This window comes from Podarcis vaucheri, assembly GCF_965113315.1.
Source record: "Podarcis vaucheri genome assembly, chromosome: 14".
Taxonomy (NCBI): domain Eukaryota; kingdom Metazoa; phylum Chordata; class Lepidosauria; order Squamata; family Lacertidae; genus Podarcis; species Podarcis vaucheri.
In genome coordinates this window covers 29,209,621-29,237,278 of record NC_138752.1, presented here as the reverse complement: position 1 = coordinate 29,237,278, position 27,658 = coordinate 29,209,621, and the positions used below count along the sequence as shown (strand labels likewise).

The window sequence follows — 27,658 nt, the reverse complement described above, 5'->3', positions numbered from 1 at the left end:
TTAACATTCCACTCTATCTCTCTATTTATTATCGCAGCAAATTGGGCTTGGAGAATTTTTATGTTTTCTTTTATTCTCTGAGAGTTGGGTTTTCGAATTAATTTTTGTTCACTGTCCATAATCTGCCTTAAGATTTCCTCTTTTCCTTTCTCTCTGTTCCTATTTTTAATCGAATTCTGTTGGATAAAGTATCCTCTTATCACAGCTTTGCTGGCGTCCCAGACTACGTTAATGTTTGTACCTTTATCTCGATTATCCATGAAATATTCTGATAACTTTTTATGCGCATTTTCTACAATTCTTTGATCATTTAAGAGATAATCCTTTAGTCTCCATCTGAAAGTTCTTCTGTCATAGCTCTCCAGTTCCCATTCTATCGGACTGTGATCAGAGATTACTCTCGGTTTTATTTCAATTTGTTTTACCCTAGGACAAAGTTCATTTGATATCCAGACCTGATCAATCCGTGACATCGAGTGATGTGGCTTGGAATGGAATGTATATTGCTTGTCCAATGGATGTCTGAGACGCCAAATATCCATCAGATTGCAATTTTTAACCATTGTGAAAAATGATTTTGGCAATTTCCCTTCTTTACTTACACCTTCCCTCAGTCTGTCCGCTTCTAAGGAGACTACGCCATTCATGTCCCCCATTAGAATGATTCTCTGATCCATATATTCCAATATTTTCGTTTCTAGGTATTTATAGAAATCAGTCTTGTTGTTATTTGGTGCGTAGATCCCAATCACAATCAAACTTTCACCTTGCCAGCTGATCCGAACCGCAACCATCCTCCCCTCCTCATCTCTAAATATTTGTTTAGCTTCAATCTTTTTTTTAATATACAATACAACCCCTCTTTTCTTTTCTCTATCGGAGGACTCAAATTCTATTCCCAATCTTTTGTTAATTAGCATTTTTTTGTGTTTTTTAGCCACATGCGTCTCCTGGAGACAGATAATATCCAAATTTTTCTTTTTCAAGAATTGCTCAATTTTATTCCTCTTTTTTTTCTCATTCATTCCATTAACATTCCAACTCAAAATCCTTAACCCCATAATGTCTAACACTCACTAAACTTTTCTCTCCTTTTCCCCCTTTTCCCCTCCCTTTTTCCTCTCTCTTCCCTTTATTAGTTTTCTGTGTTCTCTTCCTCCCCTTCTTCTTCTTCCTCTTTATCTGATCCGCTTTCGTTCGCTTCTTGTTCGTCCTCTGTTTTCGTATCTCTAGGTGATCCTTCCTCTACTTCTCTTGCTCCACCCTCCTCTGTTCTTAACTCCTTATACTTCCTCAGGAATTTCCCGGTCTCCTCTGAATTTAATAATCTATATCTTTTCCCTCTGTATTCGAATGATAATCCTTCGGGAAACTCCCATCTGAATTCGATTCTGTTCCTCTTCAAAGTCTGTGCTAGTGGTTTGTAGAAATCTCTTCGTTTAAGTAATCTAATTGGGACATCTTTAAAGATAATTATGTAGTTTCCCCCTATATTCAATCTTTTTTCCCTATTCTTTTGCAACACCCTATTTCGAAATTCTTTATCTCTAAATGTTATCAGACAGTCGCCTGCATATTTTTTAGATTTTGTTGTTTTTACACGCATTCTAAATACATTCTGCACATTTCCAGTCATTTCTTCTGTTGATATATCCATCCAGGCCGCCAATTCTTTTATCAATTTTTCCTTAATATTCTCACCTTGTATCTCCGGGATAGCTCTCAGCCTAAGATTCGCCTCTCTCTGTCGGAGTTCATTCATTGCGATAATATCTTTTATCTCCTCTTGCGCTTTATTCAAATCCGACATTTCAGCTTTTATTCTTTCCTTATCCCGTTTGATATCCTTTAATTCCAATCTTGTCTTCTTCACCCCTTCCTCTACATTTTGCGTTCTTCTAAATATCTCTTTTATCTGGCCTTTAATTTCATTTACTGTTTCATCAATCTTTTTATCCATATTTCCAATTTTGCTATCTACTTGTTCTAACTTCTGCTCTAAATTGTTTTGGCTCTGTTTAATTTCCACTAGCATTTTCATAATATCTGTCTTGGAATCTGGTTCTTGTTTAGATCCCCTCCTATCTCCGGGAGTCCCTCCATTTGTACCTTTCTTTGCCGTATGTGACATCTTATATTCCTATATTTTATCCGTCTCCCCTACCTTATAGCACACTTATACCTCCCACCTCCACAGCTCCCTCTTTTACTGACAGTTTTGCATAAATATATTATTTCCTGCTCAAGCATTTACCAATCATATAATACTTCCCAGCGTAACCCTTTTCTACCCAGAGCAGTTTCCCAGTTCAATAAACAAACAGTCACTTATCTCTTAGAAGAGGTGGTATAAAGTAAACCCAAGGCAAGAAAGAGGGGGGGCAAAAACCGAGGGGGGGGCAATAAATTGTAAATCCGTTAATTTTAGTCTGTCCTCTAGAGGTCACCAAGTCTTTACAAAATAACTCTCTTTCTGAGGTGTGGCTATTTCCTGTTATCGAAAACGCTCAGTCACTTCTATCCTTCCAACAATCTTGAAGGGTGAGAGAAAAGAAGGGGGATGTTTTTGTAGAAAAACCAAGGTTTATATATTTCCCCCACTGCAGGAGTGGATGTAAGCACACTCTATCCTTTGTCTTCCTTTCTCTTAAACTCTTTCTCAGTCCACCACGCTCCGAAGTCTTTTGATAGTAGTGAAGCCTTCTCTTCCGGTTCGCCTTCCCTTTGTCTTTCACATTCAGAAAAAAATGAGAAGAACTCCTTTCATCTATTTCTGCCTCCGCTTTCTCAAGGACTCTCAGCTGCGACTGTTTGTCCCTGGTCTCCTCTTTCCTCCCGCCAGCCTTTTGATATTTAGTCTCTAAACAAAGTTCGCTTAGTAAGGGAGATAAACGGGGAGAGATACAATGTGTCCGCCAAGGCAACTCACTTTCGCTTTTCCCAGCACTGGAGACGCGCTGTGCCAAGCAGATTCCGTTTCGGGCTGAACTCCTCTCATTTCTCAGTTCTCCTCCCGACCTCCTTATTGGTGTTTTCGCATTAATAAACAGTTCTTGGGTCGGAGTTCTTTTGCGTTGGAATGCAGCGCTTTCGCAACAAGCTCGGGGCTTTGCTAAATGGAGGTCGGCAATGGCTTCCCTCGACCGCTGAGCAGCACCGCCGTACTCTTCGCTCCAATTTTGGAGCTACCTGACGACCGAACCGCCCGCTCTCCGTCGTTACGGGAACCAGGTTCTCTGAACACCCTCCAGAGACGTTTATGGGGGGCCTCCGCGCCCTGAGACACCCCCAAACCTCCAAAATAGCCCGGGGTTTCCCTCTCGGTAAAACCCCCGCTTGTAGCGCGATCGCGCAGCACCGGAAGACTTCCAGGCCACTTTCCCTTGGTTCCATAAACTCATCCCCAGTGCAGTGCTCTACCCTATAAAAGCTGCTTGCACTACTCACTTAGGACGATAATAACACAATAAAAATCAAAGCAGTAACAATTAATTGCACGTTTATTCAAAATCCATTAAGTTTAATTAATTCAACAAAATGGATGAAATTGATCCGGTGATACCAGCTTTTCAAAGTCTGATAGCCATTTACACCACCAGCATCCCTGGCTGCCCCCTTGCCTTTTAACAGCCCCCTGGGGAGGGGGCAGTTCTGCCTACTTTGGGAACCGCTGGTCTAAAACAAACAAAAATAACCTTGGATTCAAGCAAGAAGATTGCCGCTTATTAATCATACAAGGTTTTTTTTTGCTACTTTTAAGTGTGTGGCCTTGTGGATCCTCACAACAACCCTGTGAGGTAGGGTAATGGCCGGACAGAGAGGGCTCAATGAGTTTGTGGTTGAGCAAAGGTTTGAAGAACCCAGCAGGCACCTGGAGGCCAAGTCCCCAACTGCGCTTGCTGCAGTCAGAGTGGGTCTTTGGACTGGAAACCTCCAGAGAGAGAAGATGCTGCTGTCCTGATCGTGCCCTAGCATTTGGGAGCTCTGAAGAAGAGAATCTCCTGCTGATGGGGACGAGGATGCCTTCAGTGCAGGTGGAGGGTGCTCAGGACAACCATAGGACCTCCTCCTTTGCTGTGGCTTCTCCTCTGTGGCTGCTTCTCACCCAGCAGGCTCACCCTCTTAAGGTCTGGCTGCTCCACAGGAAACCACAGGAAGGGTGCTGGGTGGGGAGGTCCCAAGTAGCTCTGTAGGTGCCGTCCTGAGGAAGCCAAGAAAGGAGTCACAGGTGGGTAGGGAGAAGCAGCTATCAGGCAGCACTCTGTCGGGTGAACTTAGTTCTGGGACCTATTGATGTTATTTTTATAAATTATAAATATATATTAATTGCATTTATACCCCCCTCCCCCCCCTTGGTTATTCACCACAACAGCGCTCAGGCTAGTCTGAGAGCGAGTGACTGGCCGAAGGTCCCCCAGTGAGGTTCATGGCTGAGTGGGGATTTGAACCTTGATCTCCTAGGTCCCAGTCTGACACTTCCACCAGTATACCACACTGGGGTACGCACGCTGCGTGTAGAAATGCACTGCAATTACTAGGACTCTTTGTTGTTTATCCCTCTTCCCTCTGCATTCCCTATACTGAGCAATTTGCAGTGTATAGCAATATTTCATGCTTTTTAAAGATGCACTCGCCAGAAAAATAAGTAAATAAAAAAACATACCAAGTTGTCAATACCTTATAAAATATGGACTGTTCCATTACACATAATAACATAGAACTAGATATATATATCAGAGGATAAGAAAATTTATTGAGGGCTCTTTCATTCTAGGAGAATAGAAAAAGATCAGGACTGTTCATCTGAAGAAAGGCATGGCTAAAGACCCTTTATAGAAAAGGGTGCATGCAAATCATAAATAGGGTTTTATCATTTCACATGGTACTGGATTTAGAAACCATCAAGGCCTGGTTTACTCTGCACATGCTCAGGGAAATGCATGTTTTCCATATATTCCAGAGCTGGAACTTCTTATTCAAATCCCAGCCAGTCCTGGCTCAAATGTAGTTCAGAGCCTGGGAGGGAAACCAAATCCCCCCCTCCCCTTGGCTGTATCTTTAATTAATTAACATTTTTATTGTTCCCAAGGGTGGGTTTCCAGCAATACGGTATCCAGTTACGAAATGAAAACAAGTAAAGCCGTAGCAACCCTCTGCCTGCTTCAGAGAGATCTAGCAGCCTCCCACTTCCATCCGTGGGGCACTCGTGTCAGCAGCAACCCACAGTCAGGGCTGGGGAACCTGCAGGAGGTCAAAAGCCACGTGGCGATCACCGCCTGGCGCAACAGCGTCTGCTCACCAGGAGATGCAAAGGACTTTCCCCCCACAAGGGGGCAGCCTGCTCTCTTCGCTGCAGCAAGGAAACCAGCGCGCGCGCGGGGGGGGGGGGGTGTTCCTCCGGGCCAGCCTTCTCCACCCTGCAGCCCTCCAGATATTTTTGTCTACATCTCTTATCAGCCCCAGGGGCATCCTACAGCCGTGTTGGCTGGGGCTGATGGGACTTGCAGTCGAAAACATCTGGAAGGCACTAAGAGAGAGTGTCTTTGGACATATTAATTGGTTAAAAATACATCCCAGCAGCCTTCTTCGTACTGCAACCCAGGGCAGCTGACAAACAACATCAGAGCCAAATGCACAAATCAGCGTTTGTGCGCAAAAATCAACAAAGCCAACGAGACACAATGGTGGAGACAAACAAAGGGAGAAAAGAGGTGTTCTTGTCCATTGACAGCACATGTGTTTCTCTCCCTACTGAGTACCACTGCACAGCCACACAATCTGGGAGGAACCGATTTCTCCCAAAGCCAGCCTGCCTGTAGGCACCCTCGGCTGCTCCTATACCCCCTTCCTCGGTCCCATAAGGCAAGACAGGTGGGAGGTCGTCTTGCAGGTTCCCGTGCCTGATGGAGGTGGGGTGGGGTGGGGGTTGCCCATGTGCTGCCAGTCTTGGGGAGATGCTTTTCAAAAGCATTGGTGCCAAGGCAAGCGGCAGTTTGGGACTTTCAGGAAGTCTAGCATACTGGAATGTGGTCCTGAGGAGGGGGGGAGCCCCACCAAGGCAAAAGGGCAAAGGGCCCTGGCAGGGGTTGGGAGGGGGCACTTTGCCAGGAGGAGAGGCACCCCCATGCAGCACCTACCTTGCAGCCAGGTGGCTCTTCAAGGTCCCAGGCTGGCCCTTCCCAGGTGACAACAGGGGCATCTGCTGCTGTTTGCTCCCCAGGCCAGACTCTGCCTGGTTTGTCCATGGGCAGCCTCATGCAAGGTGAGGGAGAGCAAGGAGTCCTCTGCAGCTCAGGAGAGGCCTGGATCTGAAGAGAGGGCGCTGGAGGCACCCAGGTTTCTGCAACGGCTGCAGGAGTCTCATCCTGGAGGCCACAAGGAGCCAGTGGCCAGGTTCTAGAGTCGGGGACCTGGACCCCCTGACCCATTCTGATCAGGCAGGGTGGGGAGCCCATCCAAGTCTCAGGGGCTGGTCGGTCCTGGGCTGGGGACTCTGTGGTGTCCTGGTCTGACCTCCTTGCCTGGCAGCAGCCAAGCCCCGAGAAGCACAGGGGGCAGTGAGGCCGTGCCAGCACTGCCCTCTGCGCCAGTGCCTCCTCACTGAGGCCCAGCTGCTCAGAGAGGTGGGTGATGTAGCGGATGGCCAGGCGGAGCGTCTCGATCTTGGTCAGGCTCTGCCCAGCTGGTGCCACCGAGGCCGGCAGGTAGAGGCGCAGGGTGTGCAAGGCCTGGGCCAGGCGTCGCATGCGGTGCTTCTCTCTCTGGCTGGCACTCTGGCGCTGGCTGCCGGCAGCGAGGCATGATGCCCTCTGGGGTGCCCTGGCCTTTGGGAGCCAGCGGTGGGCCTGCTCTGGGACCAGGCTCTGGCTGTAAGCCGTGGAGGGGCTGCAAATGCCCACGGAGGGGGCAGAGCAGGAGCCGGCCTGGCCCCACGTCATGGCCCAGCTGGGGAGAAGGAGATCCTGGCCAAAGAGATGTGCTGGAGAGCCGGACATGAGTGGAGGACAGCGGCCACTTTGGCCTGGACGTGGGAGGGGTCCTCTTTATGCTGCCCTGGGAGGTGTGAAGTGGCACCTCGCAGGTTTGTGGGAGGGGTCAAAGGCCACAGGGGGGACCCCAGCCCTGGAGCTGTGGGAAAGGCGGCCTCATTTGCAAAGGTGTGACTTTTCGCTGCTCTGCTCCTGATCGTTGCCACCCTGGGCTTGGGAAGTGTGCAGAAGGCAATTCACACAGTCCTGTCAGCTGCTAATTCTCTTTCCAAGCCTCTCTTGGCTCCTATTGCCTCCCCTCCTTGGCCAGGGCTCCTGAGTAGTTGCCCTCGCAGCGAATATGAGGGGACCTTGACCTGCCTCCAAGGAGACCCGTCCTGCTCCCTCTTGCAGTTACTTCCCCAGAACCCCAAAATGTGCAAAGCTGTTTGCTGCAGGACCTGTAGATTTCTCTTCCCAGGAAGGTTCCACAAATCCAGAGAGAGAGAAATTGTCTTCCCTGACTTGGTTCCCTCCTATTGCCCCAGACAGCATGACCTTCATGGGAGAGGGAGAAAAGCTGTTCCCAGTCCCTTGTTTCTCCTTGCCTTGTATAGTACAGTGGCGCCTCGGGTTAAGTACTTAATTCGTTCTGGAGGTCCGTTCTTAACCTGAAACTGTTCTTAACCTGAAGCACCACTTTAGCTAATGGGGCCTCCTGCTGCTGCCGCACTGCCGGAGCACAATTTCTGTTCTCATCCTGAAGCAAAGTTCTTAACCTGAAGCACTATTTCTGGGTTAGTGGAGTCTGTAACCTGAAGTGTATGTAACCTGAGGTACCACTGTATTCAGGAGAGTAACATCATGTGGGATGCATATAGCACTGGGCCTTCCTCAGCCGCCTAACAGGTGAATGGTGGTGTGTTAATTAATGCTTCTGGGTGGGCAGGTAGCAGGTAGTGCCCAAGATGGTGCCCCAATTTCAGTGGTGGTGGTGGGCAGGGGAAGGCATGGTGGGAGTGGTGGGGTTGCCACCACCTGGGGCTGAGGCCTGGGTGTTTGGCCTCCGTTCCTCGTTCTAGCCCTCTCACTCCACCGGAGGTTACTGGCAGCATATCCACTGAACCCTCTGGCCTGGTGATGCTGTTGCTGGATGCCAAATCAATCTGTAATAAATCCATGCTCATTCACAATTTGATGTTGGGATAGATTGATCTCAGCATTCTGGTTCGAGCCCCACGTTGGGCAAAAGATTCCTGGATTGCAGGGGGCTAGATGATCCTCGTGATCCCTTCCAGCTCCATAATTCTGTGTTTGTGGATGCGTGGGCTGATCTGGCTTAGGCGAGGAAGCTGGGCAAACCTGACGTCACCCAGCTCTGCCCACCTGGTTTTTCAGTGATGCACCAAGCCAGACTGGGGGTTTGAGTCAGGGGTGTTGCTGTTGTCTATAGGAGCACCATCTTTTTGTTTGGGAAGCACCTGGTGCTGGGGTCAGAGAGACTGGTCCTGGTTACCTTGGGGATTGCCTGAACCCTTATAATATCCCAACTTGATCACTGAGACCATCTGCAGTAGCAGCATCGGTCATTCCTCAAATTGGCAAGGCTTGTTTGGCAACAAGCAACTGAGCTCTTAGGTCCAGTCCTGTGGAACTCTCTGCCACTTGTGAGTCAGCAGGCTCCTTTTGTGCCAACTTTTAAATGCCTGCGGAAACCTATCTGTTCCACCAGGTTAACTGATGTCTGTTTTTAACTTTTCCTTTATTGCTGTAAACTGCCGCAATATATTTTTCATGACACAGCAGTATATAAACATTTTCATAAAGAAACAAATAAATAAATACATGAAAATAAGTTAAAGAGGACTTCTCCACTGCCTTCCTGAGAGCACATGCCCATGCCGTCTCATCTGTCAGTCGCTGGATTCTTCTCTACCTGCTGTAATCTTTTCTCCAAGATGAAAGCATAGATCTCCTTTTCCCCATTTTAACTCACAACAAGCCTGCAAGGCAGCTTAAGCTGAGAGTGAGTGACTGGCCCAAGGTCACCCAGGGAGCTTCATGGATGGGCAGGGATTTGAACCCTGGTCTACCAGGTCCTAGTCCAACAATGCACTACCCTGGTGCTCACAGAATTGTAGGGTTGGAAGGCACCTGACCCAAGGGCCATCTAGCCCAACCCCCTGCAGTGCAGGAATCATGGCTAAGCTGTCAATCATGAAGGCTGTGTCATACCACCACCAACAGGAACAGGAGGCACCCCCAGTGGCTGGGAAGCAACAACAGGAGATGGCTATAGCACATGCATGGACTTACTATTAGGTTGGCCACCATGAGCCCGGGATGCTGAGCAATGTGGGCTTTGGCCTTGTTCCAGCTGCAGGACTCTTCTGAACCCCTTCACTTTGGACCTCTGCTGCCTGCCATTGCCAGGCAATCTGCCTCTGCCCTCCTGCAGCAGCAGGGCCCATGGATTCCCCCCCTCCCCTTCACACCTTGAATATCATTAGCTGTGGTGCAGCTAAACTGATCCAAAGTGGGGATTGAAATCTGCCCGGGGGGCCTCTTCACACTTCCCCAGGTCTTTATTTGGACAAGTGGAGGAGAGAAGGTCTTCACACTCAGCCCCCTTGCCCTGAGAAGCTGACCCACAAACAGATTTCCCAGCGCTTGGGAAAAGCTGCCAGAGATTGGGGTCCACAGGGTGGGAGGTGGTGTGGGAGAAAGCCAGGGGATGGACCCATACTCTGCAATGATCACTGGAGGCCTTTTCATCCCTGAGCTGGGCATTCCAAGCTGCTCTTTATCTGAAAAACCTCGGATGTGCACATCCTTAGCTATTCCTTAGCCTTAGTCTTTTCTGTAATCAAAATGTACCTGCCTTGCAGGGGGGTTGGACTAGATGACCCTTGAGGTTCCTTCCAGCTCTGCAGTTCTATGATGACAAGGCCTCCCCAATTCAGTGTCCAAACTCTGAACTTTCCTTCTCTGTGTTAGTAGCTATACAGAACACCACGGCATAGGTGCCAACTCCCTAGGGCCCTGGGTGTTTCCTCCTTTAATCCCAACAACAACCCTGTGAGGTGGGTTAGGCTGAGAGGCGGCGACTGGACCATGGCCACCCAGTGAGATCAATGGCCAAGTGGGGATTTGAACCCTGTTCTCCCACACTTGATAACTACTACACCACACCAGTTCTAGTAATGCACAATTGTCAAATACAGTGGTACCTCGGGTTACAGACGCTTCAGGTTACAGACACTTCAGGTTACAGATTCCGCTAACCCAGAAATAGTACCTCAAGTTAAGAACTTTGCTTCAGGATGAGAACAGAAATCGTGCTCCGGCGGCACGGCGGCAGTGGGAGGCTAAAGTGGTACCTCAGGTTAAGAACAGTTTCAGGTTAAGAACGGACCTCCAGAATGAATTAAGTTCTTAACCTGAGGTGCCACTGTAGTAAAGCCGTCCTCCTCTGTGCTGTGTGAAGTGGTCCCCCTTTTCCTCTGCTCTAAACCTGCTAACATTCAGCATCACTGGATCGTCCCACTGGGCTATAGGATTATGAGAGAGAAAATATCTCTATCCACTTTCATCACACCAGGCATGGTTGTATACATAGGTGGTAGGAGTCCCCAATACCCCCAAACCCTGAAAAACCCTGTGTGTGTTCTGCATGTACTAGAGGGTGTGCCCCAGAGGGTGCTCACCATTGCTCCTCCATGTGGGGCTCATCCCTCCTGTGCAGGTAAGGGGCTGTCACTCATCAGATACCTGACCTGGCAGCAGCCATCACCACAAAGATGCCCTATGCTCCATCCTCCACAAGGGACCCCCCCATCCAGCTCTCCCAGGATGCAGTGCTTGCATGGGGGTCTCTCCTGAGCCCACCAGTGCTTGCCCAGGTGTGCTGGTGTTTGTGTTCAGCTCTTGTTGTCTCATCACACTTCGCCCACGCCGGTATTTTGGAAGCTGCCTTTGCTCTGCGTTCCCTCTGGATCTTTCCCCAAAAGGTCTGTTTCCCAGAACAGCAAGGCTGGGTTTCCCTGGCAACCTTTGCACCAGGGGTGTCAAGGGCCTCCTGGGCAGGGCCTGGGAAAGCTACCCCCCCTGCCCCGCTGTAGTCCGTCCAGCTGTTTCACACTCTGGGACTGTGGGCTCCAGAGCCTAGTGCAGGGCTCAAGGCAGAATCTGCTGGGAATGGGGGAGCAGGGTGTATGTGTGTGTTGCTCAGTTTGGAAAACTCAGTGCAATCAGGCCTGCAATGGAAAGTCACCAACACCATCATCTGTTTATTTGAATCCCACTTTCCCACAAAACTGTTCTCAAAGTGGCTCATAACATATCAAAGGAACAAGTATAGCCATTCAATAGATAGATTAGCAAAAATTAGGAATGACATCAACTATATATATATATATATCAGTCCACACAAGTTTGCATAAAACAATACAAATAAACCAACCTAATTTAACAGCTTACATCTAAACAAGAGATAAGATTGTGCCTAACAAAGAAATAAAAATTAGTGTACAAATCTCCCACATTGCTCTAGATGCATCTATTTCCAACAGGTTTTTTTACTGTGTTTTTATCCCAACTTTCCCCCAAGCAGCTCAAGTTCTCCCTCTACTTGTTTAATCCACACAACAACCCTGCAAAGCAGGTTAGGTGGAGCGAGACAGTGGCTGGCCCAGGGTCACCCAGTGAGTTTCACGGCTGACTAGGGATTTGAACCCTGGTCTCCCCGGGTCCTAGTTCAGTTCTCTAATCACTACACCACACTGTTTGGACTCAAGGCTCAATCTTCATAGATCCAGGGGCCCACCCTACTTCACATCTGGGGTATTGCAGACACCCGCACTCTGGCTCACACCCAGAGGAGCTTGATGGCCACTATTATCATGAGATCTCGCTCCACAGAGAGGCCAGTAAGTTTCATTCCACATCCTCCTAACAAGCTGCATCCATCCATCTGGGCTGGGGATGAATACTATGCAATAACTGATACTAAACTGAAGGAAACTCCTAACAAGTCAACAACCTTGAGGAAGGAGACTCCAGCTTTCTCTCTCTCCCTTTTGCCACCTGAAGTTTGAACCCTTGGGTATGCTAGAGGCTGCTTTGCTACCTCCTGGTGCCCCTCAAGATTTGGGTTGAGTGAGTGCATGTGCCCATATGCCAGCGGCAAACCTTTTGACCCTGTGAGCTGGGCAACCAGCAGGCATCCTTCTGCTCCTCCGCTGGCTGGCAGAGGAGGGGACCCAAAGTTTATTAGAGGGAGGGTGTGACTGGCCTGCTGGGCACATTCCTCAGGCCTCTCCCTGGCCTCCCTGGTGGTGCCAGGTCTCCAGGCTGGGAAACTGTACGCTGGATAAGAAGAGGCCTGATTCTTGAGGTCAGGGCTGATTCTGGTTTGACAGATCGGTATGCCATTCCCCAATAAAGAAGTCCTGAACTGATTTACAACCAAGGTGAAAATACAATAATAAAATGACGAAAACAGATTAGAAACAGATTGTACAATATATCCAAATATTGTTGGTGTTGCCCAAGAACACAAAAGATGTATTTGCTTGATGGCAAAATAATGGCAAGGTTGGCTCCAGGTGGGCCTCTTTGGGGGAGAGCATTCTATATATGCAGAGGTGGTTGGGGCTACTACAGAGAAGTCCCTGTGCAAGTGGCTGGTAGGTCCTCCCAGTGAGCAAAGAGGGGCTTCTGGAGGGGAATCCCTCCTGGCACTGTCCAGCTGAGGCCCTCAGGCTGGATTAGATACTGTGCAGGTTTCTGGCACTGGAGGCATTTTCCAGCCACAACAGAACATAAGTGACTTGGGGGCCTAGTGTGTGCCATGCACAAAGAGCCATACAGATCAGTGGGAGGCCTACCTTGCAAGGGTGTTGGAAGGGCAAATGATGCTTATGCTGACTGTACCCTGGAAAAGGAAAGGCTAAATCACATGCGCCAAAGAGTGACTAGTTAGGAGAGAAACTTGCTTTGCATCACACTCCTTAGGGGCAGGGAGCACAAACCATGTGACTATCAGTCCTTGGACCAAGCCTGGGATTCCCCAACCTGGCGCCCTCCAGCTGATGTGAGTAGTAGTCCAAAAACTCTGGAGGGCACCAGATAGAGGGAGGCTGATCTAGTCCTCCTTTGGCTGAGGAGGGGCTCCATTTTGTCCCTGGCCTGTGGCGGGGCAGGGGGCTGCTGTAGGCCCTGATGCCTGCCTTTGCATGTGGCACTTGCTGCCCTTGGGCGCTGCTTTGGCACCTGGGAGCCAGTGGCGTAGCGTGGGTTGTCAGCACCCGGGGCAAGGCAAGTAATTTGCGCCCCTAACCCGTGGATTTGCGCCCCCTAACCCTAACCCCCAGATGTTGCGCCTGGTGTGGCCGGCCCCCCCTGCACCCCCCACGCTACGCCACTGCTGGGAGCCCCTTCCAATGCCAGTGAGGTTTCCTTTGTTCCCTGTCAGTCAGACTCATGTCTCATCCCACCTGCCCAAGTTGAGGCGCCCCATTCACCCCCCATAAGAAGCAAGGGCCCATTTAGTAGAGTGTCCTGTTCTCACAGTGGGCAGCCGGACTCCTATTACGGGAAGCCCGCTAGCAGGACCTGAGCACAAGAGCATGCTTCCCTCCGGTGGCTTCCGGCAAATCCAATTCCATCTTCAAATATATCTCAAGGGCTGTCACATGGAAGATGGAGCAAGTCTGCCCCGGAGGCTAGGACCCAAACCAATGGATTCAAGCTACAAGAAAGGAGATTCCAACGAAACATCAAGAATAACTTTCTGTTGGTAAGAGTTGTTCAACAGTGGAACGGACTCCCTCGGGAGGTTGTGGACTCTCCTTCATTAGACGTTTTTAAGCAGAGGTTGGATGGCCATCTGTCATGGTTGCTTTAGCTGAAATACCCGCATTGCAGCGGGTTGGACTAGATGACCCTTGGGGTACCTTCCAACTCTGCAATTCTATGATTCTATTATTCTTTTAAAGCCACGAAAGTTGGTGGTCACGAGGGCCTCCTTCGGCAGGTAGTTCCACAGGTTTAATTAGGCACTGCGTGAAAAAAATAATCGCTTTTCTCCTGAAACTTGTTGCGGGTGGATTAGGGTCTCTTAGAGAAAGGAAGGGGCGTCCCCAACGTCCCCAAAGAGGACCCCCCTCGGCCGGAGTGGTACTCCCTCCTCCCCCCGTTCAAAGGGCCCGGCTTTGATGCGCCGCTGGGCTTCGCGGAGGTGCCAGTTCACACCTTCGGGCCGGCATAAAGGCCGGCGGCCGCCTCGGCGTCCTCTCAGAGCCAGCTCGGCTGCAGCCATGGCCCACGGCTATCCCACTGCCCCACTCGGGAGCCCACCTCTGGAGCTGCCCTCCTTCTGGGCCGCCCAGCCTCAGCCCCAGTACCCGACGTGGGGCTGGCCCGACGGCTCCAGCAGCGCCTCCCCGGCCTCTTCTCCGGACTCCTGCGGCTTCTCGCCCTCGCCTTGCCCCTGGAGCAGCGCGGGCCTCGGGGCCAGAAAAGGCAGCGGCGGCAGCAGCGGCGGCAGCAGCAGCGGCCGTCGGGCCCGGCTAGGCTTGGGGCAGCGCCAGAACGCCAGCCAGCGCGAAAAGCACCGCATGCGGCGCCTGGCCCAGGCCCTGCACACGCTGCGCCTCTACCTGCCGGCCTCGGTGGCGCCTGCCGGACAGAGCCTGACCAAGATCGAGACGCTCCGCCTGGCCAGCCGCTACATCGCGCACCTCTCCGAGCAGCTGGGCCTCAGCGAGGAGGCGCTGGCCCGCGCAGCCCGACGCCCCCCGACGGCGCCCGATCCCCTAGCTTGGTCTCGCGGCCTCCAGCAGGACCCCCTCGACGCCTCCTCCTGCTGCTGCCGCTCCCCTGCCTCGCCGTCGGCCCCCTGGCTGCTGGGTTCTCCGTCCTGCTCCGGAATCGGGGCCCCTGCCGAGTCCTCCACCGACGGAGGCGGGCGAACAGAGCCGCCCTGGACTTCGGAGCTCGCGGAGCTGGATCTTTCCTCGCAGGTACGTCCCTCGAGCCACACCCGGGCAGCAAGCTCCGTCCAGCGCGGACCGGCAGCGCCTTGAGCATGTGGCCTTTTGCATGCAGCTCTGGGCCTCCTTCAGCTGCAAACAGCCCTTCCGACTCCGGCTATTCTCTGCTCCCCCTGGGCAGGTTCAAGGGAAGCCTTAAAGCGGGAAGGACCGTCGCAGCTCAGGGCTACGCATGCAAAAGGTCCCAAGTTCAATCCCAATGGGATTTCCAGATAGGGCTGGGAGAGAAACCCTTGCCTGAAACCCTGGAGAGCTGCTGCCAGTCAGTGCAGGCAATACTGTACTGAGCTAGATGGACCAGTGGGTCTAATTCAGATGTTCAGTTTCCTGTTCAGCAGCTGAGCATAAGGCAAAGCAGGGGACAGCCAAGAACAGAGCGCTCCTTCTGCCCCCCTCCCTGACCACTTGCCCTTGACTGATGCTGACCCCCTACATTGCTCTCTCTCTCTTTTGCCTCTCTTTCCAGATTCTCCCCGATGAGCTGGTGGCTTTCCTGGAGGGCTTCCTTCCCCCGGCATCTCAAGGCTGACCTTCACACCCCCTCGCCTGCCCTGTGCCAACTGGCCTGACTGGCATCTGGAAGCTCAGGAGCCCAGTGGGGACATCGCCATGGCAAGAAGCGCTCTGGAGCATAAAGACCCCTCCCAAACTGAAAGACTCTTTCTTCCCTAGAGGCAAGGACCTTCTAGGAAGCAATGACCCACAGAGGTGCCAATTAAGCTCTTCTGCCAGCTGCCCCTGCCTTCCCTCCCTTCAGGTTGCTTTGGAAGTCTAAGAGCAGTTGGCAAGGTTGTGGCATTTGTGAACAAACTTTGCCCTAATCCCTGCTGTGATAGACAAAAGGAAAAGTCACTGGCATGGCTCCCACAAGAGGCATTGATTGCCACCAACGTGGAAAGGGTTAAAAAAATTAAGACCAGAAGAGTGTGGTCAGTGGCTACTAGCCACAATAGCTATCTTCTGCCTCCATGGAGGCAGGACATCTCTTCTTGTGTTCTGATGTATTCTGTCCTTTGCCTGCTTGGCTCTTTGTGGGCTGGCTTTGTGGGTAGGGCAGAAGAGGACGTTGCTTCCAGTGTGGTGTAGTGGTTAGTGCGCTGGACTGGGACCTGAGAGGCCAGGGTTCAAATCCCTACTCAGCCATGAAGCTCACTGGGTGACCCTGGGCCAGTCACTGCCTCTCAGCCTAACCCACCTCACAGGGTTGTTGGGGGGATTAAATGGTGAGGGGGAGAACCATGTATGCCACCTTGAGCTCCTTGGAGATATAGATGCAGTGAATCAATGACTCAATCAAGCTCCAAGTCAGAACAATACATGGGGGCGAGATGTCGGAACAGAGCCTCTGAGCAAGTGCAGAATAGCTTTCTTTTTCCACTGACCCTAACAAGTCTCCCTCCCTTCATCTAGGGTTAATTATTGGCGTCTTCCCCAAGGAGCCTAGACCAGCATTTGTCTCACAACAGCACATCTGGATCTCTTCCTGTTTTTTTGGGTGCTTTGGGGGACAGAAGCCTCCTTAGTTACCCTACAGACTTCTGGTGCTGTCAGTGGCTGTTGCTTTTCATTTGCCCTTTGCAGAATTGTAAAGATGGAAGGGACTCTAGGGGTCATCTAGTTCAACCCCTGCAATGCACTAATCTGTTTTGTCACAAGTCCACATCTCCATGACACTTGTGGGCAAGGTTATCTGGGGTCAGGAAGTGTTGTTTCATGAATCTGCTGGTGGCACCCTGCTCTGTTCTCCAAGAGAAGTGGTATTGGCTTCTCTGTGAACTAGATGGAGGTGAATAAATGTAGACTTAATCTTGAGTGGAGTAGACTGGGCCACCTAGGCTCACTGGCTATCTAGAGGACTGTGTGGCCTGGAAATTCCTATGACTCTCTGGACTCCTAGGCAGCAACGGATATGGCCTGGAGTCTGTTAGTCCACTTTTAGGGGTTGGTCTGGCTGCATTGCTGGAAGATGGAAGCCCACGTGGTCAGAGTCATCCGTTCCTTGGCAATTTCTCAATGACATGGCTGCAAAGTGATGGGCCACGATGCCCTTGAAGGTCTGGAAGCATCATCTGGAACCTGGTACTGAACACAGCTAGGCTACTGATGGGTAGAATCATACAGTCATAGAATTGTAGCATTCAAAGGAAGCCAAGGGTCATCTAGTCCAATGCTCTGAAATGCAGGAATCACAGCTAATAAGGTGGTGGCAAACTTACTTTGCATATTCTAAAGTCTTTGCTCAGGTTGCCAGTTCCTTCCCAGGTCCAACAAGACTCTTGTTTGAAGCCTTAATTGGTCTTCCACCTGATGTCTCTACCCCACTCCACTCTGAGATCTACCAGAAAATTGTGCTGCTTTCTAATCTAGATGAACAGGGCCTTCCTTATAGCTCACCCCCAAGACCCTGGAGAGGCCCCTCCCTCTTCTTCTGCTTCCTTTTTAGAGGGAGGTGAAGGTGTTTGAGGGCTTAATTTTATGAATATTTCTTGAGCTGTTTTCCCCCAATTATTTTTATTAATTTTCTAAATTATTACAAATCAAACTGAATTGCTTTAATACAATTTCTTAAAATCAGGTTTCCCGCTCCTGTTGCAAACATATGTTTGAGCTGTTCTTTTTACTTTTTCCACCTGATTTGTTGTGAGTCTCTGATAATGATATTGTTTCAATACTTATTATATTAATTGATGTTTTAAATATTTTTGTAGCTCCTCTGATTGTAGCTTTTACCCAGAGAGAACATGTGTGGTACAAATGACTGTAAATAAACAATCCCACTTTAACCTATTTGTTTATTAGAGGTTTATTTAACTGGTTCCAACTCTAATTCTGTGAACTGATTAGAGAATATTTGACAGTGAAAAGCAATATACAGATCCTGTGAATGAAAAAAACACCCTATGCAGTAATAATAATAATAATAATAATAATAATAATAATAATAATAATAATTTATTATTTATACCCCGCCCATCTGGCTGGGTTTCCCCAGCCACTCTGGGCGGCTTCCAAAAGAATATTAAAATACTATGATACATCAAACATTAAAAGCTTCCCTAAACAGGGCTGCCTTCAGATGTCTTCTAAAAGTCTGGTAGTTGTTTTTCTCTCTGACATCTGGAGGGAGGGCGTTCCACAGGGAGGGCGCCACTACCGAGAAGGCCCTCTGTCTGGTTCCCTGTAACTTGGCTTCTCGTAGTGAGGGAACCGCCAGAAGGCCCTTGGTGCTGGACCTCAGTGTCCGGGTAGAACGATGGAAGTGGAGACGCTCCTTCAGGTATACTGGACCGAGGCCGTTTAGGGCTTTAAAGGTCAGCACCAACACTTTGAATTGTGCTCGGAAACGTACTGGGAGCCAATGTAGGTCTTTCAAGACCGGTGTTATATGGTCTCGGTGGCCGTTCCCAGTCACCAGTCTGGCTGCTGCATTCTGGATTAGTTGTAGTTTCCGGGTCACCTTCAAAGGTAGCCCCACGTAGAGCGCATTGCAGTAGTCCAAGCGGGAGATAACCAGAGCATGCACCACTCTGGCGAGGCAGTCCGCGGGCAGATAGGGTCTCAGCCTACGTACCAGATGGAGCTGGTACACAGCTGCCCTGGACACGGATTTAACCTGTGCCTCCATGGACAGCTGTGAGTCCAAAATGACTCCCAGGCTGCGCACCTGGTCCTTCAGGGGCACGGTTACCCCATTCAGGACCAGGGAATCCCCCACACCTGCCCGCCTCCTGTCCCCCAGAAACAGTACTTCTGTCTTGTCAGGATTCAATCTCAATCTGTTTGCCGCCATCCATTTGCAGTAAGGCAAAGACAGTTGGGTGGGGGTTAATGGGTTACTTAAGGCCTGTTTCTGCCCCTCCAAACCCAGCGCCCCTGCCAGGGTCACCCCAGACCTAAGTTTTTACAGTCAGAATTTATTAATTTCATCCAGGAGGAGTCCCATTATTCCCCTTCTGTAAAACCCTCAAAACATAAAATCCGCTTTAGATTTAGAATATTTATTACCCGCTTTTCCCCAGAGGTCTCGGAACAGATTAGAACAGTACAAAATCAATACAATAGTCTGTAAACAAGACAGCAAACCAAGCCCCTCGGCTTCCTGGGATTTGCAAGAACCAGAGAAGCTGCACGTATGAACACAATCCTGGGCAGGAGTGGGAGGCATGGGGGGGGGGCCCTCTGCTCTGCGGTGAGGGAAGAGAAGCCAGGCCCCAGTCGGAGGGAGACAGGAGGGCGGCCCGATGGCGCCCCTCGCCTCACCGTACATAACAAAGGCCCGGCAGCAGCAGCCACACTCGACGGGGCGGGCTGGACGTGCGCGGCATGTGCTCCTGCTGCCGCCGCGTGTCAGGATTTGCGTGAGCTCTCGAGTCCTGCTCGCCCCGGCACCCCGCCCCTACTGGCGACTGCCTGGCGGCTGCTTGAGCCTCTTCCCCCGCCCCCTAATGAACCCACCTTCCTCGCGCAGGGACTTGCTAATCGTCCTGGCGGAGCCTTTGAGATGCAGAGTGCGGTGTCCGCCCCGTCGGAGTCTACCCCGCTTGCGGGCCGCCGCCTCCTTTCTCTGCTCCTCCTCCGCTTCTCAGCACAGCTTGAGGGCAGCCCCCGGGGGCTCCAGAGACCCTCGCAGACAATCGTGTTTCCGTTTGGCCCGCCCGTAGCCCTAGAGAGCCGCTGCCTGTCGGACGGATAATAATAATAATAATAATAATAATAATAATAATAATAATAATAACAACAACAACAACAATAATAATAATAATAATAATAATAATAATAATAAGAAGAAGAAGAAGTAGTAGTAGTAGTAGTAGTAGTAGAAGTATATAGCATGGGCATAGCCAGGATTTATTTTAGGGTTGGGCAGGCCTTATGTTGGGGGGCAACCAAGGGCAGAACCAAGTTATCTGTGATACAATTGGCCATTTAGTTAAGTATTTTTGTTTATTTATTTGATTTAGAGGGGGGCAGGTGCCCCCCTGCCCCCTAGCTATCCCATGCTATATTATTATTATTATTATTATTATTATTATTATTATTATTAGAGTTTGGATTTGATATCCCGCCTTTCACTCCCCTTCAGGAGTCTCAAAGCGGCTAACATTCTCCTTTCCCTTCCTCCCCCACAACAAACACTCTGTGGGGTGAGTGGGGCTGAGAGACTTCACAGAAGTGTGACTGGCCCAAGGTCACCCAGCAGCTGCATGTGGAGGAGCGGATAATAATAATTATTATTATTTGCATTTATATCTCTTCTTTTTCTCCAAGGAACGCAAGGTGGTGCCTGTGCATCATCCCCTCCCTGTTCAATCCCCACAACAGCCCTGTGAGGTGGGTTAGGCTGAGAGGCAGTGACCCTGATCTCCTGGGTCCAAGCCCGAGACTCTAACCACTACACCATGCTGGCTGTGATGGAGCCCTGGGTCTGCCTGGGTCCATCTACTCAAATTCTGGCATCGTCCCTCATTTTCTACTGAGATGTGAAAGAGCACCACTCTTCAAAGTGTGCCCCTTGGTGGCAGCAAACAGCAGCAGGACACTCACTGGTGCACACTTTTAATGACTGTTTGTTAGGCCTTGCTCTACTGGGCACTGTCTTCAGGGACACCACCTGTCGGCAGACCATCTCTGCGTTACAAAGATGTCTGCAAACATGACATGAAGGCTGGCAACTTCAACCCTGCTCTGTGGGAATCCCTTGCAGATCATAGCAGTGCCTGGAGACAGGCAGTTAGGTCATGTATCTACAGCAGTGACCAGCGGAGGAATGACTGCTGAGAGGCTTGCAGAAACTGGTATTGAGAAGCTTTGCTGCCTAGCCTCCATTATGGCTAGTAGCCACAAATGAATTTGATTCATTCTCTTTCAAACCCATCTAGGTTGGTGGCCTTTACTGCCTCCTGTGGGAGTGAGTTTCGTAGTTCAACTCTGCACTATATGAATAAGGACTTTCTTTTATCTGTCCCGCGATCTTCCCCAGTTTATAGCAGGAAAGAGATGGCCTTTCAAAAGGTAGTATCTGCAGATGACTTAAGGTTTATCCCAAGGCAAGTGGAGGTGACTCCTGCAAGCACGGAACAGGCTGACAGGGGTTCTCAGGGGCTACTTTCTGATGAGGAAAAAGATGCCTTGTCTGAACTACCTTAGCAGCTGCTGCAACCATTATCTGCGAGTCTCTGTTTCTGCTCTTAGCTGAGATGCAAAAAGAAACCAGCCTTCTTTTGCACTTCTAAACAGCCTTGGTATCCAAGCTGGGGTCTGTTTTTGGCTGCGTATGCCCCTTCCTCTGGGCCCGTGTGACATGGGATGGTATTAAGAGGAGAGTACAGAAGCCTCTGCCAAGGGCACTGAGCAGCAGGAAGGGAGCTGAGTAGCTGGGTCTGTTGCTGTGAAGAGGAATCTGCCAGGTGAGCTGGGGCAGGTGCCAAGGAGGTAGAGAGGTGGGCAGAGCCTGAGGTGGAGGCTTGGAGGGGCCACGCTTGAGCCAGTTGAGTCAGTGGCCCCGAGAGAGACGGCACAGATACAGCTGCTCCAGAGAAACATCCCTTCTGCCTCCAGGTGAGGCAGAAGGGTGGTGGTGGTGGATGAGCAGCAAGGGATCTGCTGGGAGAGGGAGTGATATCCCCATTAGCCTGCAACCTATAACTCAGTTTGTGTGTCTCCCCCGGCTGCCTAGGTGGAAGCGAACAGTCCCCACAATGACCCTGGAGGAGAATGCCAGTTTGGCAGAAGTCATGGCACCCTGTGGAGGCTTGTTCCCCTTCGAGGGGGCTGTGGGGGCCAATGGCAGCACCGCGGCAGAAACCCTGAAGCTGCCCACCTTCTTGGCAGGGGCCAAGGCTCGCGTGGCCATCACTCTGGGGCTCTGCATGATTTTGACAGCCTGCAACGTGGCAGTCCTGTGGGTTGGCATGGGCAAGCCGCAGTCCAAGTATTCCCAGGCCCGCCTGCTTCTCCTGCACCTGGTGGCTGCCGACCTACTAGTGGCCCTGGTGGTGATGCCTGTGGATGCCGCCTGGAACGTCACCCTGCAGTGGTGGGCGGGCGACTGGGCGTGCCGCCTCCTCATGTTCCTCAGACTCCTGGCCATGTACACTTCAGCCTTCATCACTGCCATCATCAGCCTGGACTGCCAAGATGCCATTCTGCACCCCCTGACCATCGCCAAGGCCCGCTGCAGGAGTCAGGTCCTGCTGTACGCCTCGTGGCTATTGAGCGCTGGGCTCTCCATTCCTCAGGTACTTGCCCCCCTCCCTTCGCCAACTGGTGCCCTTTCAGATTTATTCATTTTATCGCATCCCTATCAAACCTTTTTTTATCCATGGAGCGCAAGGCGGCGTTCACAGTTGTTTCCTGCTCTGCATTTGATCCCCACAACAGCCCTGCGAGGTAGGTTAGGCTGAGAGAGGCAGTGAGCTTCATGGCCAAATGGGAGAAGTCAGTAGAAGCCAGGTTTAGGAAGGCTGCTTTGGGGGATGTATTTAATGGGATAGAGCCAGCTCCCAAGCACAAACACGGGGTCCTCTGGCTGGAGAGCAGCCTGGATTTGCAATGCAAAGTCACAGGAGAAGGAAAATGGCAGATAACCTTCTGCGCTGGAGGTTTGAAAACAGAAGTTGGATGCCCAGCTGTCAGGGATGCTTTAGTTGTTATTCCTGCATCGCAGGGGGTTGTTCTGGACACAGTGGCATAGGTAGCTGCTCGGATGCCCGGTGTGGTGCGTGCGTCCTGTAGCCAGGGTCGGAGCAAGCCAACTCCAGCCTGGAGTGGGGCGAGCCAAGGCAGGGCTGTGTGGAGCCTCTCAAAAAAGCAATGCGGAACTTGCAAGCAGTCCACCCGCCATCTCCCCCTCAGGAGAGTTGCGTGGCTCAGGCCCTGCGGTGTGGTGTCCAGTGTCCCCCGCCTCACCTAGCTACCAGTGACATAGAAAGGGGGGTGCAGGAGTTATTTATTTATTTATTTATTTTTAAAGTACCGTGAGCCCGATTTTAACAAAAATATTTTAAAAACACATATTTTTGCCATTTTGTCACCCCTCCTCAGTGATTACTCCCGGGGTGGCCCGCACCTACTGCACCCTCCTTCCTACGCCACTGACTCGACGACCCTTAGCATCCTTTCCAACCCTACAATTCTATGGTTTATTAAATAGTAAGACAGAATTACATGTGAAATGAATATGTATGTAGCCAATATTTTCCAACGGCTTCATTGTAGAAGGCTGGTTTAATTTCGGGTAGCATCCCTGAGCATAGAGTGGTATCTCGGGTTAAGAACTTAATTTGTTCTGGAGGTCCGTTCTTAAACTGAAACTGTTCTTAACCTGAGGTACCACTTTAGCTAATGGGGCTTCCCTCTGCCGCTGCACAATTTTGGTTCTCATCCTGAAGTAAAGTTCTTAACCCGAGGTACTATTTCCGGGTTAGCGGAGTCTGTAATCTGAAGTGCCTGTAACCTGAAGCATCTGTAACCTGAGGTACCACTGTATATGAAGTTATTTCTGTCTCAGAATAAACTTTAAGGTGCTTGGAGGCCAGAGGTTCTGTGAGGTGTAATTGATGCGTCAATGCGATGGGGAGATTTTGGAAGGGTGGGACTGCACTCATCCTGCCTTCTCCACGGCTAGGGACTTGCAGCTGCCTTCTCCCCACCTCCCTGGGCCTCTTGAGCTCAGGAAAGTCCAAGGAAAGATGACCTTCAGGTTCTGCCATCACCCCTCGTAGGTCCTATAGGGTGCCTGGATTTCTGACAATGGCCTTGCCTGTTGCAGAAATCCAAGCACAGCAGCTGTGAGCCCCTGCAGTCGAGAGTACCCACCCCCTCCTGTGGGGGGGGGCAGCATTGTTCTTGCCTCTTTAATCCCAGAGCGTTTGTTCCTGGAACCTGCTGTTCCCTGTTCTCTCTGAAGCTACCTTGACTGCTGCCCTTTCCAGCCGCTGCTCTCCTGTGTGCAGCTGGAGATCATGATTGGGCAGGTAAAGGAGTGGAGGGCTCAAGCTGAGACATCTCTTGCCATTTCCTCATCCTAGGCACGCCCCCCCCCTCCATCAGGGGGAAAGGCGGTGGGTCATGGTGGGGGCTTCTGACTTATAAGCATGGCTGAGGTCTGGCATGTTCCCTTAGAAATTAAGGTAAGTACGGAGCTACTCCCAGCAGTAACTTGTGCAAAGAACTCTGGAAAATGTAGTTTCATGGCAGAGGGTCTTGTCCTTGCTTTTCGGTGCTCAAAGCCAGTTTGCCCTCTCTGTGCAGTCCAAGACAAAATTTGAGGTACAGGGTTGGTTTGGAGTGAGTCCTGCTAAAAGCTGGCTGTGACCCTTGGCCTCGGTTCTCTATCTGCAAAATCAGAATAATAGCGATCTCTCTCCTAGAGAGGACTGTGACAGCAAAGAGTAAATAGCAAAGCACCCTGTGAGTGGGGGCGGTCAGTGGCACTGCCGACAGCTTGCTTCCCCTGCAATTGATGAGCAAAGTCTCTCTGGGGGCTCTTGCAGGGGCTCCCCCACTTGCTGCTCTTCTCCTCCCCACTTGTCGCAGAGGCATGCCTCCCCCTTTCCATGAAATAAAAGGTTGTCGTGGATTGTTTTATTGCATGGGATTGTTGTGTATTTTAATTATGGCGTATTGCTTATTCATTTAATACCCACCCTTCACCCTAAGGTCCCAGAGTGGGTTACAGCATTAAGAACAACATCGAAAACCATTTAAAACACATTACCTGTACATCCATAAGAATAAGGTAAGTGCTACAAACATGCACCTCCAGTGCAGTGTTAGAAACTCAGATGCCGCATATAGGCTAGACGCTAAATGGCTTCTTAAACCAGAGTTACAGTCGCCAAAACAGAATTCCTAGTTGCCATTTGTGGGCCAGAGACACAGCTCAAAAGTTGTGTTTTTCAATACGACTTTTTGGTTCCTGAAATTTATTCTGCTTTTGCCGATAAAATATAACAGGTAGAAATTCTACAGGATGTGGTGTGTGGAAACAGTCAAGATCCAAGGATCCCCAGGCACACACCTCTCCAGGTGGTGGAGAGGCCAGGCGCCATCATGGTGCCTGGGCATCTTTACTTGGCTGCAAGTGCGCCTGGCGAATTTCGAATGCTGCTCCCGTGTCAAAAGCCAGGGTACAGAGGTGTGTCTCCAGCCTTCACCAAAAGCTGTACAATGAAGGCGCCAGACACATCTCTATGGGGAGGGGATGCCACAGCTGAGGGGCCACCACAGCGAAGGCCCTCTGTTGTGTCTTTAATTGTGTCATTGGTTTTCCTGTTTTGTATACGTCTGGCATTAAGTAGCATATACTTTTGTTGTTAAGGGACGTGGGTGGTGCTGTGGGTTAAACCACAGAACCTAGGACTTGCCAATCAGAAGGTCGGCGGTTCGAATACCCGCGACAGGGTGAGTTCCCGTTGCTCGGTCCCTGCTCCTGCCAACCTAGCAGTTCGAAAGCAAGTCAAAGTGCAAGTACCGGTAGATAAATAGGTACCGCTCCGGCGGGAAGGTAAATGGCGTTTCCGCGCACTGCTCTGTTTCGCCAGAAGCGGCTTAGTCATGCTGGCCACATGACCCGGAAGCTGTACGCCGGCTCCCTTGACCACTAAAGCGAGATGAGCACGCAACCCCAGAGTCAGCCACAACGACTTAATGGTCAGGGGTCCCCTTAACCCTTACTTTTGATGTTGATGGTGGTGGCGATGATGATGGGATCCAGAAGGGGAAAGGGGCTTTCCTGCCCCTGCAGCAGGACAGCTGTTCAGACCTTGGAAGTCCTGTTGCAAAAGTTCCTCCTGGGCCACCTTAAGAGAACACTCTCGCTCACCCCCCCTTTCTGAGGTACCCTCTCTGTGCATCAAGGAGTCCCTTCTTCCAAAGCCTCTGTGCTTGCAGCACCTGTTGTGCTTGGAGGTGGGGGGGCTCCTCTGCCAGCTTCCGCCAGTGGCCTTGAGAGAAGATCTGCCGGCTTGCTCACGATGTGCCTTGCGTTCTGTTCCGCTTGCAAGGCTTCTGCTGACGTCCATTCCAGGTGGTGGCCTTGGTGACAGACATCTTGACCTGGAACACTTGCCTTGTTGTGACACCGAAAGGCAGCTCTGGGGCGGGGGTCAGTTTCTGTTCCCCCCAACTATGCTCCAGCATTTAAGTGGGACCCCTTCCTCCATGATGGCAGTTGGCATATCTATAGGTTAATGCAGCCTTGGCAAAACCTGGTGTCTCGATAGATGCTTTGGGCTGCAACTCCCACCATCTCCAGCATCATAAAGGTAAAGGTAAAGGTACCCCTGCCCGTACGGGCCAGTCTTGCCAGACTCTAGGGTTGTGCGCTCATCTCACTCTATAGGCCGGGAGCCAGCGCTGTCCGCAGACACTTCCAGGTCACGTGGCCAGCGTGACAAGCTGCATCTGGCGAGCCAGCTCAGCACACGGAACGCACATGGTAGTGCAGGAAATGAGAAAAATAGCCTTCCTGTTGGCTCTCTGTTGCTTACTCTCTCATTGGGTTTTCTTAAATGGATTCTCTGCTCGAGATGTTGCTACTGCTGCAGCAACCACCCATCATTGTGGAATTGGGGGTGACTTTTGAACCAGATTCTTTTCATCCACACAAGCCCTTTCCTTAGGGATTGCCACCCGTCAGTCAATTCTTATAAAGGCTTTTCAGGGCTCCTGGCCCTTTAAATTAAGCCCTTCCTCTTTGCACTTTCAGCCTATTTTGCAGATTTTAATTGATCCCTTTCTCCTTGAATTGCCCCATTTCAGTGTCTTCCCCCTCTCATTTTTAAAGTTTAATTCAAAAATAATAGTTTAAAAAAAATAAAAATAAAAAATGCATTTTTTTAAGAAAAGAAAAGAAAAGAATGAAAATAAATTGGCAATTAAAGACATACAAATAGAAACTGATCCATGGCAATTCACTGTCTATTTAGTTATGCACTAATATCCCAACCAGGGCTAATAAAGAAGTACTGTAATAAAAATAGTAGAGCTTGTAAGCAAGAAGCTTTTATTTGACATTCCCAGGGAACTTTTGCCAAATGGAATTCTTTTTGTGAGATGATGAGCTAGAAGGATATTGGTGAGAGGGAAGACCCTAGCTGGTTACCAGGGCACTGCAATAAATGTTGTGTGGAACTTGAGTTTTTATTCTGTCATCAGAGAGTGAACACAGGGACACAAAAATCAATGCTGAGGAGATAGATGGCTTGTGGCAAGTCCTTTGCAAAGAGCTCCCTCTTGGGGTCTGTAGCAGACACTTCTGCACAGAGAGAATTCTTACCGGGTGGGGTGGCACAGAGATATTTTGGGGCATTGGCAGCCCCTCAAAAGCACAGCCATCAGGCAATGGGACTGGAAGATATGGAACTGGGTGTGAATTAATGAACATACAGTAAGTAAATAACTGTGGGTTACTGTTTTAATATATGACCCCCAACGAAGAGACTCCTGTGGGAATAAAGATCAAGGATTTATTGCTTTTGAACATTGGAGGAAGACTATTGTTGACTTTTACTGATAATAGTACAGTAGTTGGAGAACTTCGTTTAGACTTTTTGTGTGGAAGGAAAAATGAATGAACTTGAGATGTCCGAATCTGAAGGGCTGGAAGTACATCACCCAACAGAACAGCTGGAT

The 27,658-nt window shown here is 50.3% G+C and overlaps 1 protein-coding gene across 1 annotated transcript; it reads left to right on the top strand.

Annotated features, from left to right (window-relative positions):
- Positions 1-14,261: 14,261 nt before the first annotated feature.
- On the top strand, positions 14,262-16,351 carry LOC309518660 (uncharacterized protein). Its single transcript, XM_082198988.1, has 2 exons — positions 14,262-14,992; positions 15,489-16,351. The coding sequence occupies exons 1-2, from the start codon at positions 14,288-14,290 to the stop codon at positions 15,549-15,551; spliced, it is 768 nt and encodes a 255-aa protein (XP_082055114.1). The 5' UTR covers positions 14,262-14,287; the 3' UTR covers positions 15,552-16,351.
- Positions 16,352-27,658: the final 11,307 nt, after the last annotated feature.

Coding starts and splice junctions, on each gene's coding strand:
- LOC309518660 (XM_082198988.1), top strand. CDS start 14,288: ATGGCCCACGGCTATCCCACTGCCCCACTCGGGAGCCCACCTCTGGAG. Junction 14,993..15,488: donor AGCTGGATCTTTCCTCGCAG/GTACGTCCCTCG, acceptor CTCTCTTTCCAG/ATTCTCCCCGATGAGCTGGT.